Genomic DNA, 23,222 nt, shown 5'->3' with positions numbered 1-23,222 from the left:
TCTCCACAAGGACAGGCACTGCATAATCTCACTTTTGGATTATGTTCGTTTTTTTTTTTTTTTCCCCCGAAAGCAAACAGTTATAATGGCTCTATGATAATGAGGACATCCTCTATAAGACCAATATATTCCGGAACAGGTGCAGGTGAATACAACAACTGCAAATTAGATGATGTTCAGTTTTCTAGGGAAGCGGCAAGTAAAGGAATCTTACAGCTATAGTGCTGGAATTCAAAATGTTTTTCCCCAACGTAACCCCAATGGATAATTTTTGTACATTTCATTCTGTACATTGCGTTTACTTTAAGTATGACAATATGGAAAGCTACAGGATTGTAATACATTGAGATAAGACTTCTCATATAGCTTGCGGGGACATTATTGAACAATAACATTCCACATAAGGCAGATTCATAAAAATTTCAGGGACTTAAAAGCAAGGTCAAGTGTATTCAGAGAAGCATCGCTCGCCAAGCAATAGTAGGTGGAAAAGGGGAATGTATCATACAGTTTGAGAAGATCCAGATGAGACTTTCGTTTTGAAATTGATCTTTTTCTGGATTCTGGTTCAGTGGAGCCGGGTCCTGCCAAATCACAGAGGCGCTGTGGGCTCCCAAGTAGCTTTAAGAAAAGGGGGAAAAAAATAACAGTAAAGTGAACACCGTAAAAAAGCACAAGGTCTTAAAATTGTGAGTTCAAAGAGACATGTATGCTCTCTATTGATTGACACACTCGAAAAAAACCCCACAACTGTTTAGAACTACAAATCTTAATAGAACTGATCTAAGTATCCATCTTGTCACAGAACACACATAGGGTTCCCAGGTCCTCAGTTCAGGACTGGCTTAGACAAAGCAAATTCTCGAAGGGGTCGTTTCAAAAACTTTTATAGCACAGAACAATAAAGCACTTGTATCTACGTTCTTTAGTGAGAATGGCCTCTAATTTAACTTCCCTCTACTCTCTTTGTCTCACTTTGCTATCGGAGCCGGCTAGCTGCAAACTGGATTGATCAAGCATACCCGGAACATTCTCCAGAATAGATCTTATGGGAGGGCACAAAACGAGTCTTAAATTTAAGAGAACTGAAATCATATCAGGAGTCTTTTCTGACCACATTGGCACGAAACTAGAAATTAATTACATGAGGAAAACTGGGAAATTCACAAATATGTGAATTTTAAACAACATGCTACCAAACAACTAACGGGTCAAAGAAGAAACGAAAAGAGAAATTAAAAAAGACCTTGAGACAAACAAAAATGGAAATATAACACCCCCACATTTATGGGATGCAGAAAAAGCAGTTTCAAGAGAAAAATTTAAAGCAGTAAATGCCTACCTCAAAAAAATAAGAAGAGTCTCAAACAAATAATGTAACATTACACTTTAAGGAACTAGAAAAAGAACAGGTGAAGCCTAAAGTTAGTAGAAGTAAGTAAATAAGAAAGATTACAGCAGACATAAATGAAATAGAGACTAAAAAACAACAGAAAAGATCAATTAAACTAAAAGTCGATTCTTTGGAAAGATAAAATTGACACACTTTTATTAGACTCACCAGGAAAAAAAACTGGAAGATTTAAATAAAATCAGAAATGAAAGAGGTGTACAACTGATACCACAGAAATACAAAAGACTCCAAGAGACTCTTATAAAAATGATATGTCAGGGGCGCCTGGGTGGCTCGGTCGGTTAAGCGTCTGACTTCGGCTCGGGTCATGATCTCACGGTCCGTGGGTTCGAGCCCCGCGTCAGGCTCTGTGCTGACCGCTCAGAGCCTGGAGCCTGTTACTGATTCTGTGTCTCCCTCTCTCTCTGCCCCTCCCTTGTTCATGCTCTGTCTCTCTCTGTCTCAAAAATAAATAAACATTAAAAAAAAATTAAAAAAAAATGATATGTCAACAAATTGGACAACCTAGAAGAAAAGAATACATTTCTAGAAATATATGACCTACCAAGACTGAATCATGAAGGAATAGAATATCTGAATAGATCAATTACTGGTAAGGAGATTGAATCAGTAATCAAAAACCTCCAACTAACAAAAGTCCAAGACCAGATGACTTAACCAGTGAATCCTACCAAACATTCAAGGGATTAATATCAATCCTTCTCAAACTCTTCCAAAAAGCAGAAAAGGAGGGGATTCTTTTCTAATTTTTTTTTTTTTTTAGTGTTTATGTATTTTTGAGAGAGCATGAGCAGGAGAGGAGCCGGGAGGGAGGAAGACACAGAATCCAAAGCAGGCTCCAGGCTCCTAGCTGTCAGCACATAGCCCAATGCAGGGCTCGAACTCACTAGCTATGAGACTGTGACCTGAACTGAAGTTGGATGCTTAACTGACTAAGCCACCCAGGCGCCCCAGGAGGGGACTCTTTCAAACTCATTTTATGAGGCTACCATTACCCTGATACTAAAACTTGACAAGGACACCACAAGAAGAGAAAATGAGAGGTCAACATCTCTGATGAACATAGATGCAAAAATTCTCAATAAAATGTGATCAAACTAAATTCAACAACGTATTAAGAGGATCATATACCATAATCAAGTGGGATTTATTCTAGGGATGCAAAGACGGTTCAAGTGACTGAGCCACAAATTAGTCAAGTGATTCACAACGTTAACAAAATGAAGGACAAAATGAGAAGATAATTTCAATTGATGCAGAAAAAGCATTTGACAAAATTCCACATCCACTTATGATAAAAACTCTCAAAAAGGTGGGTGGAGACAGAATGTATCTCAACATAATAAAGGCCATATATTACAAATAGCATCCTATTCAACAGTAAAAAGCCAAAAGTTTTCCCTCTAAGATCAGGAACAAGACAAGGATGCCAATCTTGCCACTTTTATTCAACATAGTATCGTCAGTCCCAGCTACAGCAATCAGGCAAGAAAAAGAAGTAAAAGGCATCCAAACTGGAAAGGAAGAAATAAAACTGTCACTATTTGCAGATGGCATGATATTATATATAGAAAACCCTACAGACTCTTTTAAAAAACTGTTAGAACTAACAAATGAATTCAGAGAATTTGCAGGATACAAAATCAGCATATAAAAAAAATCTGTTGCATTTCCATACACTAATGAACTATCAGAAAGAGAAATCAAGAAAATACTCCTATTTATGAGGCATTAAAAAATAAGGAAATGCCTAAGAATAAATTTAACCAAGGAGGTGAAAGACCAGTATACTGAAAACTATAAGACATTAATAAAATAAATTGAAGATGACACAAATAAATGGAAGGATGTTCTGTGCTCATGGATTCAAAGAATTAATATTGTTAAAATGCCCTTACTACCCAAAGCAATCTACAGATTCAATGCAATCTCTACCAAATTTCCAATGGCATTTTTCATGGAAACAGAACAAACAATCCTGAAATTTGTATGGAACCATAGAAGACCTGGAATAGCCAAAGCAATCTTGAGAAAGAGAAAAACAGGAGCCATCACACTCCCTGATTCAAACTTTATTACAAAGCTACGGTAATTAAAACATTATGGCACTGGCATAAAAACGGACGCATAGATCAAAAAGAACAGAATAGAAAGCCTAGAAATAAGTCTATACGTATATGTCAATTAATATATAACAAAGGAGGCAAGAATATACAATAGGAAAAGGACAATCCCTTCAACAAATGGTGCTTGGAATGCTGGACAGCCACAAGCAAAAGAATGAAAATAGACAACTGTCTTCCACCATACACAAAAATTAACTCAAGATGGATTGAAGGCTTGGATGTAGGCCTTGAGACCATAAAACTCTTAGAAGAAAACATAGGCAGTAAGCTCCTTGACATGAGTCTTGCAGATGATTTTTAAAATCTGATACCAGGGGCGCCTGGGTGGCTCAGTCGGTTAAGCGGCCGACTTCAGCTCAGGTCATGAGCTTGTGGTCCGTGAGTTCGAGCCCCGCGTCGGGCTCTGTGCTGACAGCTCAGAGCCTGGAGCCTGTTTCAGATTCTGTGTCTCCCTCTCTCTGACCCTCCCCCGTTCATGCTCTGTCTCTCTCTGTCTCAAAAATGAATAAACATTAAAAAAAAATAAAAAAAAATAAATAAAATCTGATACCAAGTAAAAACAACAAAAGCAAAAATAATCATGTGGGACCACATCACACTGAAAATCTTCTGCACAGCAAAGGAAACCATCAACAAAATGAAAAGGCCACATACTGAAAGTATTTGCAAGTCACGTATCTGATAAGGGGTTAATATCCAAAATACAGAAAGAACTCCTATCACTCAATAAAAAGATAAAAAAAACCCAAACAATCCAATTTTAAAACTGGGTAAAGGACTTGAGTAGACATTTCTCCAAAGAAGACATACAGATGGCCAATGGACACATGAAAAGATATTCAACATCAATCACCACCTGGGAAATACAAATCAAAACCTCAATGAGATACTACCTCAGACCTGTTAGAATGGCTATTATCAAAAAGACTAGGGGTGCCTAGGTGGTTCAATCAGTTAAGTATCTGAGTCTTGGTTTTAGTTTAGGTCATGATCTCATGGTTCACAGGATCAAACCCCTCATCGGGATCTGTGCTGATAGCATGGAGCCTGCTTGGGATTCTCTCTCTCCCCCTCTCTCTCTCTCTGCCTCTCTCCCACTCATGCATGTGTTCTCTCACTCAATAAATAAACTTAAAAAAAAGACTAGAAAAAACAAGTGTTGGCAAGGATGTGGAGAAAAAAGAATCCTTGTGCATAGCTGGTGGGAATGTAAATTGGTACAGCCCCTATGGTAAACAGTATGGAAGTTCCTCAAAAAATTAAAATAGACTGCCATACAATCCATCGATTACACTTCTGGATATTTATCTGAAGAAAATGAAAACACAAATTCAAAAAAGATACATGTACCCCCATGGTTATTGCAGCATTATTTATAATAGTCAAAATATGGAAACAACCTAAGTATCTCTCAAAGGATAAGTGGATAATCCAAAGAAGATGTTGCATACCCGCCCCCCCACACAGAGAAATACTATTCAGCCATAAAAAAGAATGAAATCTTGCCATTTGTGGTAACATTGATGAAACTAGAGGGTATTAAGCTAAGTGAAACAAGTCAGACAAAGAAAGACAAATATTGTATAATATCTCGTATAGGTAGAATCCTGAAAAACAAACAAAAAAATAAACAAAAGATCACGCTCATAGTTACAGAAAATTGATTGGTGGTTGTCAGAGGTGAGGGGTGGGGGGATGGAAAAAATGGATGAAGGGGATCAAAAGGTAAAACAACTTTTAAAAAATTAAAAAATCACATGGGTTGAGGAGTATTCCCTCATTCTATTCCTTGGAAAAGTTCACATATTATTGGAACTATCCATTCCTTAACTGTTGGTATAACTTGTTTTTAAAGTTGTATGGGGCCAGTGATTTTTTTTTTTAATTTTTTGAAATTTATTTTTATTTATTTATTTTTTTTATGGAACGATTTTTAACTACTGATTCAATTTTTTAAAAGTTTCTAGAACTATTTAGGTCCTCAATTTCTCAGCTTGTTAAAGGCTATGTTATTTCCCAGGGATTTATCTATTTTATCTAAATTTTCAAATTTACTGGCATCAGTGGCCTTATTAGACCTTGATTTCTTTAACGTTCCTAACATTTATAGTTCCAAGTGTGTTTTCATTCTTATTTCTATTTAGTTGTTTTTACCTATTCTGGGATTTTGTGATTGCTTTTATCAAGAGTTTTTCAATTTCCTCAGTTTTTTTAGAGCCCTGATATTTTTCACTTTAGTGATCCACTATATTTGCTTTTTATCACATTACTTTCTGCTTTTATCTTCTTTATTTTTCCTCTTTTCTACTTTCTTTGAATTAAATCTGCTCTTCTTTTCCCAACTCTCTAACTTGGAGAATTAGAATATTAATTGTAGGCTTCCTAACTTTCAATATAAGCATTTTAAGCTATCAATGCCCTTGTATATAGTGCTTTGGCTACATCCTACAAGTTTTCACATATAGAATTTTCATTACTGTTCAGTTTAATTAGTTATTATTTCCATGTGTTAGATGTCTTTAAACAAAATTTTATTTTGAGGCTAATTCAGGAAAAGATTGGGTTAAGTGCATTGGAAAAGACTTTCAATCACTATGTCCATTATTTTCAAAGTGATTTACACTCATGGGAAAAGGTATATTAAGTAGAAAAAATTGTATCTTAAGGGGCACTTCTCTTTCCCTCTCCCCTTCTACATTTCTTTTCGACCCCAGAAATTGGGAACTTCTACTCTCTTGGAGGCAAAGAAATGAAGCTTCCACTTTTCTCTACACATTTTATTTTTTTTAATCAAAATATATTTACCTTTTTTTCAGGAACAGAATTTAATGATTCATCACTTACAAAAAATACCCAGTGCTCATCCCAACCAGGGTCCTCCTTAATGTCCCTCGCCCATTTAGCCTTTCCCCCAACCCTGCCAGAAACCCTCAGTTTGTTCTTTCTTATGGTTTGTTCCCTCTCCGTTTTGTATTATTTTTGCTTCCCTTTCCTTATGTTCATCTGTTTGGTATCTTAAATTCCACATATGAGTGAAATCATATGATATTTGTCTTTCTCTGACTTATTTCACTTAGCATAATACACTCTAGTTCCACCCACATTGTTGCAAATGGCAAGATCTCATTCTTTTTGATCGAGTAATATTCCATTAAATATATGTACCACATCTTTATCCATTCATCAGTCGATGGACATTTGGGCTCTTTCCATACTTTGGCTATTGTTGATAGTGCTGCTATAAACATTGGGATGCACGTGTCCCTTCAAATCAGCATTTTGGTATCCTTTGGATAAATACCTAGTAGTGCAATTGCTGGGTCACAGGGTAGTTCTATCTTTAATTTTTTGAGGAACCTCCATACTGTTTTCCAGAGCGGCTGCACCAGTCTGCTCTCCCACCAACAGCGCAAAAGGGTTCCCCTTTCTCTGCATCCTCACCAACATCTGTCGTTGCCTGAGTTGTTAATTTTAGCCATTCTGACAGGTGTGAGGTGGCATCTCCTTGTGGTTTTGATTTGTATTTCCCTAATGATGAGGGATGTTGAGCATTTTTTCAGGTGTCTGTTAGCCATCTGGATGTCTTCTTTGGAAAACTGTTTATGTCTTTTGCCCATTTCTTCCCTGGATTATTTGTTTTTTCGGTGTTGAGTTCAGTAAGTTCTTTATAGATTTTGGATGCTTACCCTTTATCTGATACATCATTTGCAAATATCTTCTCCCATTGCCTTTTAGTTTTGTTGTTTCCTTTGCTGTGCAGAAGCTTTTTGTCTTGATGTAAGTCCCAATAGTTCATTTTTGCTTTTGTTTCCCTTGCCTCTGGAGACATGTCAAGTAAGAAGTTTCTGTGGTCAAGATCAAAGAGGTTGTTGCCTGTTTTCTCCTCTAGGATTTTGATGGCTTCCTGTCTTACATTTAGGTCTTTCATCCATTTTGAGTTTATTTTTGTGTGTGGTATAAGAGAGCGGTCCAGGTTCATTCTTCTGCATGTCGCTGTCCAGTTTTCCCAACACCATTTGCTGAGAAGACTGTCCTTATCCCAGTGGATATTCTTTCCCACTTTGTCAAAGATTAGTTGGCCATATGTTTGTGGGTCCATTTCTGAGTTCTCTATTCTGTTCCATTGATCTGAGTCTGTTTTTGTGCCAGTACCATACTGTCTTGATGATGACAGCTTTGTAATACAGCTTGAAGTCTGGAATTGTGATGCCTCCTGTTTTGGTTTTCTTTTTCAAGATTGCTTTGGTTATTCGGGGTCTTTTCTGGTTCCATATAAAGTTTAGGATTGTTTGTTCTAGTTCTGTGAAGAATGCTGGTATTATTTTGATAGGGATTGCACTGAATATGTAGATTGTTTTGGGGAGTACTGACATTTTAGTTTTTTGAAAATTTTTTTTAATGTTTATTTTTGAGAGAGAGAGAGAGAGTCAGAGCACCAGTGGGGGAGGGACAGAGAAAGAGAGGGAGACACACAATCTGAAGCAGATTCCAGGCTCTGAACTGTCAGCACAGAGCCCAACATGGGGCTCAAACCCAGGAGCTGAGCTATGAGATCATGACCTGAGCCCAACTCCAATACTAAACTGAGCCACCCAAGCGTCCCTTATTTTTTTGACATTGAAAGAGTCAAGTTTCCCTCCCCCCTTTCCCTCCCTTTCCTTTCCTCTCCCTTTTTTTTCCTTCCTCTCCCACTCTTCTCCCTCTCCTACCTGCCTAGTCTCCTCCCTCTTCTCCCCCCTTGCCCCCACTCTCTCTCACGTTACCTGCCAGGCCTGCATCCAAGTGAAGCTGGTGGGGTCCAAGTGCCTCTAGCTGTTCCCATCCCTTGATACAAAGGTAAGCCATTTCAGGGGCATGGCTGTGGGGAATCTCACTTTCTTTTTGGATCTTATTACATTCTTGAATCTAACCTTACCAGTAACAAATTAGATGACAATATTTAATTCCCACATTAATCTTGTGTTTATTTCTCAGTTGTTTCCAAATCTGGAGGGAAAGGGCACTGAGTGATTACGCTTCTGAAGAACCCTCAACAACTGCTTGAAGAAAGGCAAGACACGTTTAATCCCAGCTTCTTGCGGTGGGAATGAGGGATGTGATGTCAAGTGGCTGGGATGTCAAAGGTCTGATTAAAGATTAGGGAACTCCTTCTGAAGCCCGACCATGGGAGAGAGAAAAGGAAGCAAGGTGTACTATTGATCATTGTTCATTCTGGGGGAAAGCAGAAACAGGAAAGAGAATGTGCTTCGAAAAACAAAATGTCCTGTCTTTGATTAATGGGCGCACAGCGCATATGGCAGAGTGACAAATTACAAAGAGAACAGGGAAATAACACACCAAGCATTCAAACTCCGATAGGCTAAGCAAACATTCTGGGTGCCCAGTGGTTTTCTTTGGGTGCACAGACTGCACATTTTGGTTTCCAGGTTACCAACCTCCCCCAATTATTGGTTGTCATAGCGAGCGGAGGTCCCACTTGTCACAATAACCTGGCCCACGTCAGTCTGCTGTGCTCCATGGGGCAGCACCGTCTGGACATGCTATTTAGGCGCTGGTGTCTAATTCCAGGCTCGCCCTGTAAGATAATCTTGGGAAGCTAGAAAATCTATGAGAAGGGGAAAACATACTTCCTCTGCAGTCGTAAAGAAATGATCATGTAAAATACATGTAGACACCTCCAGACCCCGTATGCAATGTATTTACTTAGCATTCACTCATCAAGTGGATCCACCATAAGCAGCCACAACCCCAGTGCCGGTCAACCCTGAGTGGGAAAGAAAGGTTGCTGCTGCTTACAAAACGCTGTCTTTGAAGATAGTCTGTCTTCAGGGCCATCTGTCATTCAGTCAAAATTTATCGAGCACTTATTCGGATTCAAGCACTGCAGTGTTGGATACCGGGTTGGGGGTGGGGAGAGGGAACACAGGAGAGCAACGGATACAAAAACGTATTTGAGAAGAAGTTTGCACCATGTGGAAACGTTCAGTGGGATGGGACGTACAATTAATTGCTAAATGAGGGAATTTAGAGAAGAGCAAAAGTAGTGGTTTGGGGAGGCAGCAGTGTGAAGGAGGAGGGTTTTGACGGCAGAGAGAGCTGTTCTTAGGACATCCCGGTTCATGGGGCGGCCCTGCTACTCACAAGGACTTTGGGCAAGTAACTTCGACTCATGGAGGCCCAGCCTCCCCACCGAGAAACTGGGAGTAATGTTACCTTCGTAAGAAAGTTTGTAAATCAACTAACATGCAGTGCCAGCTGTGCCTGGCACATTTCAATCAACTGCTTGATGCTAAGTGGAATGGCCCGTGGGGAGACGGGAGGGGAGTCTGAATGGAAGCAGGAGCCTGGGAGCTGAACGGAGCAAGGTCGGTCAGGTGGAACGAGGGTGATGATGGGAAATGAGGACGACGACAGAAGGGTCTAGCAACGGGGCAGAGGAATTCAGACTTGATGGAAGAGGCAACAGGAGCCATGAGAGCCCGAAAAGAAACTGTTAACAGTGGTGATTGGGAAGTCTAAGTCCAGAAGGACAAAAGGAAGGAAACAGGCAGCCGGCGGAGAGCAGAGCTACAATTAGAGCCCCACTCTAGGCAGGAGGTCATGAGGAAGAGTGAGTTCCAGCCTCCACATGTGTTTGCTTTTCCTTAGGAAAGCAATAAGCATGCCAAATGTCTGTCTGGCCCTTTATGCTTGCAGAGTACCGATGCAAACCGTATGGCATTTTGAACCTTTGGAATATTACTACTAGGCACGGATACAAAACTGTAGGCTCAGAGTTAAACGCTTTAGCTACTATAACCTAGCTGGGGAGTGGCAGAGAGAGGATCCAAACTCTGACTCTTCAACTGAGGCTTAAGAAGGGGGTAGCTGAGCCAGAAGGGGAAGGGGGGCTCCTAGAATCATTTGCATTGCAGTATCAAAGTCAAGTACGGTAGTAAGTGCACTGTAGGAAAAGACCTTGGGTTTCATTCAGGTCAGACAGACCGGGGTGTATACCCTTTCTCTTTCCTTGGGACCTTGCGCAAATCATTTGACTCTGAAGCCTCAGTTTCTTTGCGGGAGGGAAAATTCATTTTTTCTGGCATCGTGTCTCTACGGGGAGGAACATTCAGTGGAATAAAATTCTGGACCTCTCTCCTCTCTCTCTCACTTCCTCCTAATTGAGGAGGGGGAGTCTGATCTCACTGGTGAATGTAGCGGGAGCTGAACATGAGTAGCCAGCCTCTTCCTCTCTCTTCCCCTTGAAGATCTGCCTATTCAGAGAAAGCCCATTCTGCTCCCCTGTTTATAAACTTAACAAGGGTAGGGCTGGGTCCCCAAGGAAGCTGGTGGTGAGAAACTAGTCTAGTCTCACTCGCCTCCAAAGCTGTATTGTGTTCGTCAACCTGGGACTGATCAGTTATTAAAGCTGACCCTTTGTTTGTATTGCCTGAAGCTGTGATAGGGAAAAGAAATAACATTTTTCACTAGTAAAGTTGATATACAACATCCAAAAGTTATCAAGAGTATTAGAGATAATATATATGAAGTGCTGGGCCTAAAGAAGGTAAGGATTAAAAGGTTATTATTGTGTGCTCATAGATTTTCGTAACCACAATTAGATCTGAATCACTCCTTCATTTCTAGAAATATTAAGAACTTTCCATTGTTCATTACAATCAAATCTTGTTAAAGCAACACCAAGAGGCTTTTTAAATTAAGCTTTTGAGAAACTGATGAGTAGCAAATATTACTTTAAATAAATGAATCATCAACAAGGGAAATTTGCTACTCTGGGTTTGTTGTTGTTTTGGTGTAGGTACCAAAAGCAAAGGCAACGAACACGTTCACAAATACAAAAATGTGATCTCTTTTCTTTTTGGTTGAGAGACAGCAGAGAAATTCTTATTTGAAGTAACCTTCACAATAACCCTCATTCCTCCTCAAAACCATGAAGGAGCACATGGGGATGGCTATTACAAGCTGGACAATCTTTACCTTCTCACAGGGGTCATGATGTTTGGGATATGAGGCCTAAGAAGGAATGAGGCAAAGGGATTCCTTTTAATAGTCAGAGATTAGTAATGGTTTTGTTTTGTTTTGTTTTGTTTTTGGATAATATACAACATGAGTAGAAAATCACTTGGAAATCCAATTTTGGCAAAAGGGAATAAACACATATAGCTGCACAAACAGCACCTAAGGGAACGGGATGAAATCAGCCTGGGGCCCAGTCAGATGCCTGCAGCTTGAGTTATCAATGGCTTTGCATCGGTCAGCACCCATCGACCCCTCCTTCCCCGGGCTCCCAACACATGGATACACGCCCCCGTCCTAAAGACGCTGCCCGTTACTGGATACCACGTAGTAACAAGTAAGTTTGAGCAGGTGCCTGGCAAACATTTTCCGAGTGCTTTCTGCGTATAAGACACAACGTGCAGATAACGCCTCCCGCCATCTGGCCAGCGCGGTGGCGTTCTTCGGGGCCTCCTTACCTCTTTCATGATTTTGATGGCTTCCACCCGGTGCTGGGGTGGCGGATAGAGCAGCACCCGGTGATACAGGGACTGGAGCACGGGCTTCATGGAGTCCACCGACCCCACCAGCCGGACCAGCTCGGCCGCGATGTAGTAAATGGTCCGAGCCACCGGCCCGCTCAGGGCTGGCGCCGTGGAGGAGCAGCCCGACCCCCGGCCGTGGTCGGAAACTCCCGGAGATGCAGAGTCCGACTCGATGCCCGCACCAGCACTGCTGCTGTGAGCGGAGGTGATGGTTTTGTCATGAATTGGATTCCCCAGGATCACGATGAGAGCAGGGCAAAGGTTCTTCCTGGGAAGACACAGGAGGAAACATCCGTTCTGCGATAAGCCGAAATGATAAACTGTGAATTTTACCCTGATGCCACAAAAATGGCTAGTACGAGTTGGGTTCTTTACTGCCCCTCTTTTTGGCTAATGTCCTGCCTCAGTTTTCGGCGTCTCTCCGTCACTTCTAGGTATACGAAGAGAATACTTTTTCTCGGAACTCCAGGCAGAATTGACTAAAGAAAATCCCAGGAGAAGTATTAAGAAACTGTCTTACGTAAAGAAACAGACTCAAAATGCTAAATGGCTTCGTCAGAGTGACTCATTTTACTATAAATAACAAAATTATTTCTACTTCTAATTTCAGAAGTTAATTTGAAATTCTGACACATGGTACTGTCACATCATTCGATTTCCTCCCTGTGGAAAAGCCCCGGAACCCACAGTAACTAGCTGGCTGCCTGCGGGCCCTGTCACTTGTGTGTACCTCTGGCTATAATTAAGTGACTCGTCTGCACGTTGAGATGGAGAATGTACCACGGAAGGGCTAAGAATAACACTCAGTCGCTCTTGCCCCCCTGTGCAACCTTCTGGTGCCTTCGCATACTTTTAGGATAGACCGGTAACCTAGAAAACAATCCCCTCCTTCCTGAGTCTCATGATCCCGTGGTGTCAACAAAATGCAAGAGGGCCCTGGAGACCTATTTTGTTAAAAAAAAAAAAAATCATAAGCTTCTCTCTATCCTGGTCTAGTGCATGCAAGCAAAACAATTTCCCTGCTTTCTAAAGCACGTGCCCACGGGCGAGATGACCAGTAGGTCACGGATGCCATGGGAGGGGACCCACACGCACGGCTAGAAGGGGAGAACGTTCGAGTTGGGGTTGGGGGGTGCGAGGACGGGTGCTCACCAGATCAGGTCTGTGAAACCTCTGTGCAGGTGCATGGAGGGGGAGGAGCTGCTGAGCACGGACAGGATGCACTCGGAGTACAGGAGCTGTAGCTGCTGCTGGTCGCTACGGAAGAACAAAATCAGCGTGCAGACGCATGCCAGGTAAGGGCAAAATTGAAAAGGTGATGCATGGGAAACGCTTGGAAAAATAGCAGGCGTTAGAGAAGTCTTAATTTGGGGGGGGGGGCGGTCGGCATTATGGGTTGAATTGTATCCCCCTCCAAAGTTATACGTTGGGAGTCCAAACCCCTGGTACGTCAGAACATACATCAGAACCGGAATCAGGAAGAATTTAATGTTCAAGCACATATTTACTACAGACATATGATACTTTGAAGAGAATTCATTCAAGAATCCTGGAATCCTGGAAGGGAATGGTCAGAAAAAAAAGGAGGAACTTGCTTTGAAAAATCTTTTGGTTGTGTCTCTTTTCTCATAACATAAAGTAAATAAATGCCAAAAGGAAGCTTCGTGCCCTCAGTTCATATAACTCCCAGGACGGTGGCGGCGGGGGGGGGGGTGGGCTGGTGGTGGCAGGGAAAGGCAAGACCAGGGACAGGCAGACTAGAACCCTGAGACAGGAAGGAAGAGAAGTTAGCACCAGTCGCAAACTCCAGAAGGTCACATACACACACAACTGTCAAAGGGAGAAAGGTTGCACAGATCCAAGAGCAAGGATTGCAAGAGAGGGGCCCGTGGGTCCCTGGTTCAAGCGCTGTGTTAGATACCTTGGCGATCGGTCTCTGCAAAATTGATATCAAGCTGGCTGGCGAGCTATACGCCAAAGGCAAAATCCTGCCCATGGCGGCCTCATGAACCAGACATGATTTTCATGTTTTTAAAGGTTATAAAACAGTAACAGAAATGAACAGTGAGCAGAGGCAGAGGCAGTATGCGGCCCTTTACAGCAAACTCTGATCATCTCCTTGTCCAAAGAGAACTGTGCAATGATTCAGATAGTGAGTAATCCGAATACTAATGCCATTATCCTGAAGAAGGGAACTCCGCTCATGTTTGGATGTACTCTACCACACCCCCTAAGTGGGGAAGAAGAGATGGGTAAAGGCTGAGTTTCCACGAAACTTATTACCATTTGCCAAGAGGAAGGTGGTGGTTGGAGGAAGAATAAGAAAGGCAAGACATACTTAGCCATTTTGGGGCCAGGTCAGGACTTTCGGTTTCCATACTCCTACACCCACACGCTTCCCGACCCTTCTGAGCAAGACCTCGTTCCTGGCAGGAAGAGCGCATTCTTCGTTAGAAGAGACTAGAGACTCTCTAGAGTCTAGACTAGACTAGAGAGACAAGAGACTAGAGAGACAAGTACACAAGTGGGTAAAGCACTGTGGAGGAAGTGCTACAGGTGAATGATTTAAACACAAGGTTCTAACAAGAGCACAGGAGTGGCATCGAATCCTTAGAAAGATCCAGAAAGAATTTCTAAAGGAAGTGGTATCTTCACGGAGACCTGAAGTTCAAGGAGGAGTCTTGCCTGGCAGCGTGGGGGAGACGGTGTGTGTAGAGCACAGGGGAGAGGGTGGTGGTAGTCTGTGGTTGGAGCGAAGAATGAAGATACCATCAGCAAGAGGCAGGACTCGAGTGGTGGCAGGGGTCAGATCAGAAAGGGTCTTGGAGGACTTGTCTGGACAGTCAAGGCTCCTGTGAGCATCTACAGAGTGTGCCACAGCAATATCGCAAGCTCAAGTAATCAGACCCCATGACAGACAGGATGCGTTGCCAAGGTAACTGGCCTGGGAGTCTCCTTGGAGACCGAACGAGGCAGCTTTTCTGTGGGCTGCGACAGTCTGGAAAAACGGGTGCCCGTGCCTCACGTGAGTCACGTCATTAAAGGAGCTGTCTGAAATGTAAGCAAATTCCACACGCGCCCCTTGCTAGATACACATATGCGTGTGCACAGTGTGTGCGTTTCTTATTTGTCTGACCGTAGACACACAAATATGTGAAAAGCACAAGGCAGAGAGAAGCCCAGAAACCAGCCAACTCTTTCAAAACACACAAGGAACAATCTGCCCACTTAGGAGGGTGGTGGGTCCCTTGGCCTGGTCTTCTGTTTGAGCATTTCATGGCTGGCAGGTTGAGTGTTGGCTGGGTTTCATTTGCTGCTCATCTCTGAATTTCTTCCCAGGCTCAAGATCCATGGGGAGCAACTCCTGTGAGTGGGCCAGTGGGCCGTGAAGGCTGAGCAACCACCCTTCCCGGCAAGGCGCCTGCAAGGGTAATCTGACGGCATGTTCTGATCTCCGGAGTTCTTAATTTTTTTTTTTTTTTTTTTTTTTAATTATCAGTCATTTTGACCTTACCTCCCTTTGAGGTGGTTCAAATTTAGTTAGAAAAAGGAGAGAGGGAATTAAGTAATTGTGTGAGAAGTAGAATGGAATTAAATGCATGATACGAACACTTGGCCTTGCCTCAATGGTTCTGAGAATGCTTTGGTGTAGAGCCCTCTCTGACACTCGGTACTGGGAAGAGAGGGGGGTAGGGAGAGGTTGGTCGGAGACCAACAGGCAAAGAATGAATACATATCTTTATGAGCCCAATTATCCTTCCAAAAACTCTTGGATTTAAAAAGCACCATGTAACTCGACGTGCCTAATACAGAATTCTATGAATAACGCATCTCCAAGACATGTGAGTTGTTCTGTGTACCTGGACGCGTTTTGTGAATCCTCCCCCGAGACTGAACATATCATGAATACATACCCTGACAGAGCGAAAGCCCTGCGAGGTATTCGGGCGTTGATTTTGGAAATGGTCGTTGAGGGGAAGTGGTGGCCATAGTGTGATTTCGGAGGAAGAGGGTATTTAGAAGGTGGGAGAATAAGAAGTTTAGCTAGTAGAAATAAGAGGAGTTGAGGGAGAAAAATCAGAAGAAATTGTAAAAGGCGTGAAAACTTGACAAGAAGAATAAACAGAACCACCAGACTGAAAGCAGCCAAGAGCATGGTCCTATCTGACCAGGTGGCCTTACAGGTCTTCCGTTTACACGGCACTGAGCATGCGGCACCCCGGCGTCCTTGGCAACAGAACCCTCATCTTGGGGTAATGGAATCATGAGGCGAAAGACTATACTCAAACACGGTGAACAGGCTCCAGAGGCAGAATGATGACTGGGGAAATGCATTGAAAAACCAAGCAAGACTATGAGAATCCTATAAAAACCATTAGGCTTCATAATGACATGCCTAAAGCCATCTTTAAGCCAATGACTAATGAGAAATCCTAGAAAAAACATGTATGTGTCACATGAATTACTTTTCCCAATGAAAGTCCACTTTAAGTCATGGAATGTTATAAATATTGCAAATATTTATCCATAAAAAATTCCATTTGTCCCAATACTTCCTAGAAAATACCAATATTGAATCTCTATAATAATACAGCAGATATAACCTAGGACTCCCCCAGATAAACTAGGTCATATGGTCACTCTACAGATGGAGGTCCCTAGGGCTGATGTTAGAGACATCCAGGTTTTTTAAAAAAATTTTTAATGTTTTATTTATTTTTGAGAGAGAGACAGAGTATGAGTGGGAGAGGGACAGAGAGAGAGGGAGACACAGAATCTGAAGTAGGCTCCAGGCACTGAGCTGTCAGCACAGAGCCCAGTGCGGGGCCTGAACCCATGAACCATGAGATCATGACCTGAGCTAAAGTTGGATGCTTAAATTTACGGAGCCACCCAGGCGCCCCTAGACATCCAGGTTTTAAAGAACCATGAACTTCAAGCCCTTACTGGACTCAGCTGAAGACTCTTTGCTGACCAGTGAACAATGGTATGTTTTAAAGCTATCATTTATAGATCTACAGATTTGTTCTGATTTTTCTTGGTGGTTACTTTTTAATTATTAATGACATAACTACCTCGAGCTTTTCTAGCACTTAAAACCTTAGTCTTCCCTTAGCAAACCACTCAGGGAAAAAATGCTGAGCTTATTGGTTTTTCCTTGCCTGCAAAGTAATGAACACAGTCTTTAAATTTTTCAAAGTTTTGATGGCCTTTGTTTTATTTCCTGCTAAGACCTAAGTGGGTGGGATAGGAGAAGCAGCATCTTTGACAGCGGGAAACCGCCTGGTTGCTGTCAATGAGCTGCGGTGTTCCCCTGGTGAACATAAACAACTTCATAGGATGTTAATATCAGATGAAGATTCTCCACGATGGTGACAGAATAAGATGAGAGCCAATCTACAAACAGGCTTGAATGAAGATTTAAAAAGAAGTCTGTACAAACACAGAAAAGACCAAATATCATCCTCCCCTAGGAGTGACTCTTGCTTCTTCTACAGTGAGGGCATTGGCTGGCTCCAATCTGCCCCCCTCCGCCAACAGCTTGATAAAAACTAAGATGCCCCATACCAGGATTGCCCCTACTTTCTGGCAGCACTCAATCCTTGAACAGACCCTCATTTCCTTTACCCTACTCCAAATCACCTAACTCTGATTCCGATCCTATAGCAATCTCTCCTAAAATCCTTTGACTGGATACCATTGGCTCCCCAAAGTATACAGACTCCCTTATTATTACAGGTAATAAACCTAATTCTGCTAACCTCAGGTAATTTTTGGCTACTGGGCATCAACTCTCTTTTAAGCAAATATTCTCATTTGATCATTACAAAAACCCTAATATAGTTTATATTACTAATATTATATTACATAAAAGAAAATAATAAATGATATATTAATTAATAGTAAATAATATATTAACTATTTTATAGGATACACAAGCTTATGGTAGTTGAGAGCTCTGCCCAGGAGCTAGTAAAGAGGAGAACAGGGTTTTATCCAGCTAAACCACCAAAGATAACGTAGTTCAGCCAATAGTGGTTAAACACCATACGTGATTGTATTTTAGGAGAAAACAAGACAATGAGAAACATATCCCAGCTCTGATATAACAGCTGGCTCTGCTATGGGGGAGAGGAGCTAGGCAGGGGTGGGGAGGAATGAGCACTAGAAGAAATCTAAACCCTGGTCACAAACAGGTAGAGTGAATATATAACCTATCCCAGCCAGGACCCTGTTAAGAGTGAAGGAGGGTGATTAAAATCATAAAGGATAGACATAGCGTGAAACTCTCCCAAGGTGATCGGGTCACATGGGGACTTCACAGATGGGGTTACGGTAGTTGGTGTTAGAGCCTTCAGGTTAGGGTAACAATCCGAGTCTCAGGCCTCCTGCTCCAACTCTCCATGGTTAGGAAAGATGGGGACCTGAGCAGAGTACAGGAGAAGCCATCTACACATGCCATCTGCTGTTAGACCCATCCCTTCTGAGGAAAAATAATGTGCTGTCTAGAGTCCAGGGTGAGAGAGGCTTGAGGGTGGGGCTCTGGAAGAAGTGCTTTGCTTTTTGGCTTGTATTACCTATGGATTAAATAGATCTCTTCATTGTTTAAGTGCCTAACATGAAGAGAGCTTAATTTGGTCAAAATGTGCAGGTACAGGGGCGCCTGGGTGGCTCAGTCAGCTAAGCATCTGACTTCGGCTCAGGTCATGAACTTGTGGTTCGTGAGCTTGAGCCCCGCATTGCATTAGGCTGTCTGCCGTCAGCAAAGAGCCCGCTTCAGATCCTCTGTCAAAAATAAATTAACATTGGGGTGCCTGGGTGGCTCAGTCAGTTAGGCGTCTGACTTCGGTTCAGGTCACGATCTCACAGTTTGTGAGTTTGAGCCCCGTGTCGGGCTCTGTGCTGACAGCTCAGAGCCTGGAGCCTGCTTCGGATTCTGTGTCTCCTTCTGTCTCTGCCCCTCCCCTGCTCATGCTCTCTTGCTCTCTCTCAAAAATAAAGATTTAAAAAAATTTAAAAAAAATAAATTAATTAACATTAAAATACGTGCAGGCCCAGGTGACCTAGAGGAACGATGGACACACTGATGTAGAGACCACTAGGCAAAAACCTCAACGAGTCATTCTAAGTTTAGCTTTTAAAAATCCCGAGTTTATTAGAAAAGAAACAAAAATGAACAAATCAACAAGTTTCTGCAGTTTTTCCAGCAAAGTGAGAGACCTCATTAATATTTTAAGTAGACTATATCTCCCAACTTTTTACTATATACAAAAATTTTTAAGTAAAAGTTCTTTGAATTCTCCAGTATTCTAGTTACTAGTAAGTGAAAGTGTCTTTCATAACTCAAAGGGCATTTCAGAATCTTACTGTGTTGTGGGAGTTTGCAATTAACTATGTATGTAGCTGGTAGAGACTTTTCATCTCATCTTGGAAAGTCTAATCCTTTTACAATTTGGCTTTACTAGAAATGTATAAGTTAACTTATTAACCTACTGCCTGGAGAGTTGGAGCCGTGGATACCGTCTATATGACCTAATATCAATGATTAAACTGGCATGCAAAAAAAGATGAGAGCAATGTGTTCTTTTCAGAGATATGCAGGTGAGCTCACAGGCTCAGGAAATGTTAGAAGAAATACAGAAAGACCATACAGGGCACCCTTGCCCTTTAACAGAGGAGAAAAGCATAGCGCAGGGTGATGAGAAGACTATTTAGAGTCACACAACCGGGTTACGTCAACTAGCTTTGTCACATCAACTACCTGTCAGCCAACATTCTTCTCACTCAGCTCCTTGCTCGAGAGATCAACTCTTCTTTGCAAGCTATTGTTTGCCCATTTCTCACGAGAAAATGATATCCTTCAGTCATGGTCTTTGGTAATGTGGGCTTGCCCAAAGTCACTGAATAGATTTCTCAGGAATGACAGGTGACAACCAATGAGGGGAACCATCTTCCCTATAATCTGCAATCTGAAATGATTCTGTAGACCAAAGTTACCTCAGAAACGGACCACCGATGAATAAGAACACCAGTGTTGAAGGCACTTACTTGATGGCTGCTTGTAGCTTCTCACACAGAACGGTGAGCACAGAGACAAGGTCATCACAAAGGGACTCAACTGTTGACCCTTCAAACAGAAGAGGTTATAAGCATTAGACATTGGCAGAGGGCACTAGAAGCTTCCCCAACAGTCCTTCCCATCCTCGGCTTTTGATGTGTTTGGGAACAAAAAGGTGGTGTTCAGCTGCTGAGCCTGCCTTAGGTCACCAGAATCATCATAGAAAATACAAGTATTCATTTCTGAAGTAGAATACTGAAAATACAGTTAAGAAAATGATAGATGTTTCTTATCATACATAAGACTCATTCGCACTTAACAAAAGATACTTTGATTAAGAAACAACACAACTGACCACGATTTTCTCAATATTTAGGCCAGCAGACTACCCATGTATCGCTTATTCTGACCTTTGGAATTTCTGGGTCATTTGACCACACTTGAGTGGTATCAAAGAGAGAAACGTGGCTGCACGGAAGAAACTAAGGAACCGGGGAAAGAGGGCACAATAACTTAGTCATCACCTTCACTACTTTTCCTATTTGTCTAGCATCCTCAGGGCACAGGGTTGTTAATGGAGCAACCAACGTCAGAAGAAATGATTTTCCCTCCAAACATATTCATGTCCAGAAACCAGCAACCAACTCCCACAGAAGCACCGAATGTACTGGAAAAAAGGCTGACATTTAGAGTCTGCTCAAGTACTGGTCCACAACTTGCTGACCGCGTGAGCTCAGGTAAGCTCCCGTTTTCCCTTTGGCAGAATGGGGACAAACAATCCCAACCTCACAGAATTGTTGGGCCAAGTGCAGTAACAAATGGAAGCATTTGCTTTGCCTATAACAGACACCTTTAAAGAGCTATCCAAATGCAGCTAGGTATTTGATGAACGTATAGAGGAAACAATGACCACGAGGTCAAGGAAAATGGAGGAAAATGGCAAGACCATAAGAGAGGAAAAGACCATAAAGTTGGAGGAGGACATGGAAGAGAAATGGCTAATCGTCAGAATTCATGACCTTCGATGCAGGAAGAAAACCTGAGAAATGACAAGGTACAGTGGTAAGACACAGTTACAAACAAATAAAACCGTAAGTAGCCCCAAAACTCAGGTTTAGGTGAATGTCAGTGAGTCCGTTTATTTTTCACTGATGTGTATTTTTAAAGATCTGTCTTTGACCAAGAGGACTTGAACCTCTTTTTTTGGCTTATGAAACCAAAGTGAAGATTTTATGGGAGCTGCAATTGCCCAAAGAGGGGAAAAGTTGGGTGGGGCCTGTCACTGGGAGCTTCCACAGGTGGCAAGATGCTGACGCACATTCCGGTGGGTCTGTGGCCTGAGAAGGGAGCAAGGGGCGATTAAAACAACACGCTCGGGGCGCCTGGGTGGCTCAGTGGGTTGAGCGTCCACTTGAGCTCAGCTCGTCTGTGCCCTGCATTGGGCTCTCTGATGTCAGCACAGAGCCTGCTTCGGATTCCTCTGTCCTCTTCTCTCTCTCTGCCCCTCCCCCACTCTCTCTCTCTCTCTCTCTCTCTCTCTCAAAAAAGAAAAAAACAAACAAACATGAAAATAAATAAACAACATGATGCTCAAGCAATACCTTCAGAGATGGCTTGACATCTTTCTCATTTCCTTCCTTCACTGTTTCTCTTAATTGTGGCTGCTTGGCTGTTTCTCTCTGTCCCTTTTGTTCCCCTTTTCATCCTCTCCTCCCCTTTTCTTATTATGAACAAGCGAAAATATCAAAGAAAAGCAGATTTTCTAGTAGTTTTTAAATTACTGAATAAAATCTGAAACAAAATATAGCTCAATTTTTTTTAATGAGATAATTTGGATATTCCATACCTCTTTCAGAAAACAATACCACCAAACTAAAAACAAAAACAAAAAACCAACTGCTTGGCAATTTTATGTAGACCTTTGTTTTTCCTTTTCCTCTGGGTCAGAAGGAAATTCCCTACCTTGATTTCGTCTGTTATTTAAACTGAGCTGTCTGTCCTGTAAGACTCCCTGTGTGGTTCCTTTCTATATATATTTAAAAAAATGGCACTTCATAAACTTACTTCCGGTGCAATAACCCTGTGCCAATCAGGTTTCCATAACCTTCCATCCAATTCTCATTTTACCAATGAATAAACCCGACTTCAAGGAGAACAGCAACAACAAAAAAAACCTAGGCTCCAACAGGAAGATGTATGAAGAATTAATATCCTTTGGATAGTTGGTACAGAAAGAGGTGTAGCTGGCATGGGGTGCAGGGACAGAAGGGAGATTAAGTAACAGCTAATGAATTGCCAGTAAGGCAAAGGTAAGCCGAACCTCCGAGAACGGTGAACCAACCTGGGAGCTCCCACTCATCTTTACACCCCCAGTGCCAAGCACACAGTTGGCACCCGCTTCTTAAATTGAACTAGCAAAAATCGAATCCAATACCTTGATTCCTGAGTTCCTGTGGGACGTCCGGGTTTTCAATAATCTAGTGAGGGAGACACACAGAACAATTAGGAGATTCAGGCGTGACAATTTCTGACTCTTAGGCAACGGAAAATTTTAGGAAACAAATGTCATTCTGAGCGCTCTGGGGCTCAACTAACTTACCTAAGTGCACCCTCCAGGTCTTGATAGGATTACTCATGGTATTTGTGAAAAGACTCTGATGTCTGGAACCGAGCTCATCAGTTCCAAAAATAGTTCATTCGAGAGTCCACAGTCTTCACAGAAATTTAAGCCCGTTATGCACTTTATTTATGATTCCAGGGTGCTGAGCTGGGACTTAGAGCCATACCTATGTAAACAGGTTACCTTTGTACAGACAGTTTGTCCCAAGGTCACAGATTACACTTTGATTGGCACCTAATGAATACAGGCTCTTAATAATAAGAAGGATCAGGTTTCTGAACTTTAAAATACAGGTTCAAAGATGACTGCTGGTCAGAAGCACTTACTTCCTATTTGATGGGGGATCATATTAACTTCCAACTGTCTGACCAGACCAACCGCTCTGGGCTGTGGCTAGGCAGGTGTAGAACTATCGGGGTAGAGACAGAACCTTGGGGGAGGGGAGAACAGGAAGGGAAAGACG

The 23,222-nt window shown here is 42.2% G+C and overlaps 1 protein-coding gene across 3 annotated transcripts in view; it reads right to left on the bottom strand.

Annotated features, from left to right (window-relative positions):
• The window catches only part of ARFGEF3 (ARFGEF family member 3), a 179,714-nt gene that overhangs the window by 74,505 nt on the left and 81,987 nt on the right, over positions 1-23,222 (bottom strand). For all 3 annotated transcript variants that reach the window (XR_006217888.1, XM_042987213.1, XM_042987212.1), the window contains 5 exons: positions 22,574-22,616; positions 20,130-20,208; positions 13,233-13,337; positions 12,015-12,348; positions 509-621 (listed from right to left, as the gene is read on the bottom strand). Coding sequence is in view for 2 of the 3 variants with exons in the window: in XM_042987213.1 (XP_042843147.1) it covers positions 509-621; positions 12,015-12,348; positions 13,233-13,337; positions 20,130-20,208; positions 22,574-22,616 (674 nt within the window). In the remaining variant the exon portion in view is untranslated. The remainder of the gene's footprint in view (positions 1-508; positions 622-12,014; positions 12,349-13,232; positions 13,338-20,129; positions 20,209-22,573; positions 22,617-23,222) is intronic.

The sequence above is a fragment of the Panthera tigris genome, chromosome B2 (genome assembly GCF_018350195.1).
Source record: "Panthera tigris isolate Pti1 chromosome B2, P.tigris_Pti1_mat1.1, whole genome shotgun sequence".
Classification (NCBI taxonomy): domain Eukaryota; kingdom Metazoa; phylum Chordata; class Mammalia; order Carnivora; family Felidae; genus Panthera; species Panthera tigris.
The sequence above is the reverse complement of the archived record's forward strand: the minus strand, read 5'-3'. Positions and strand labels throughout refer to the sequence as shown.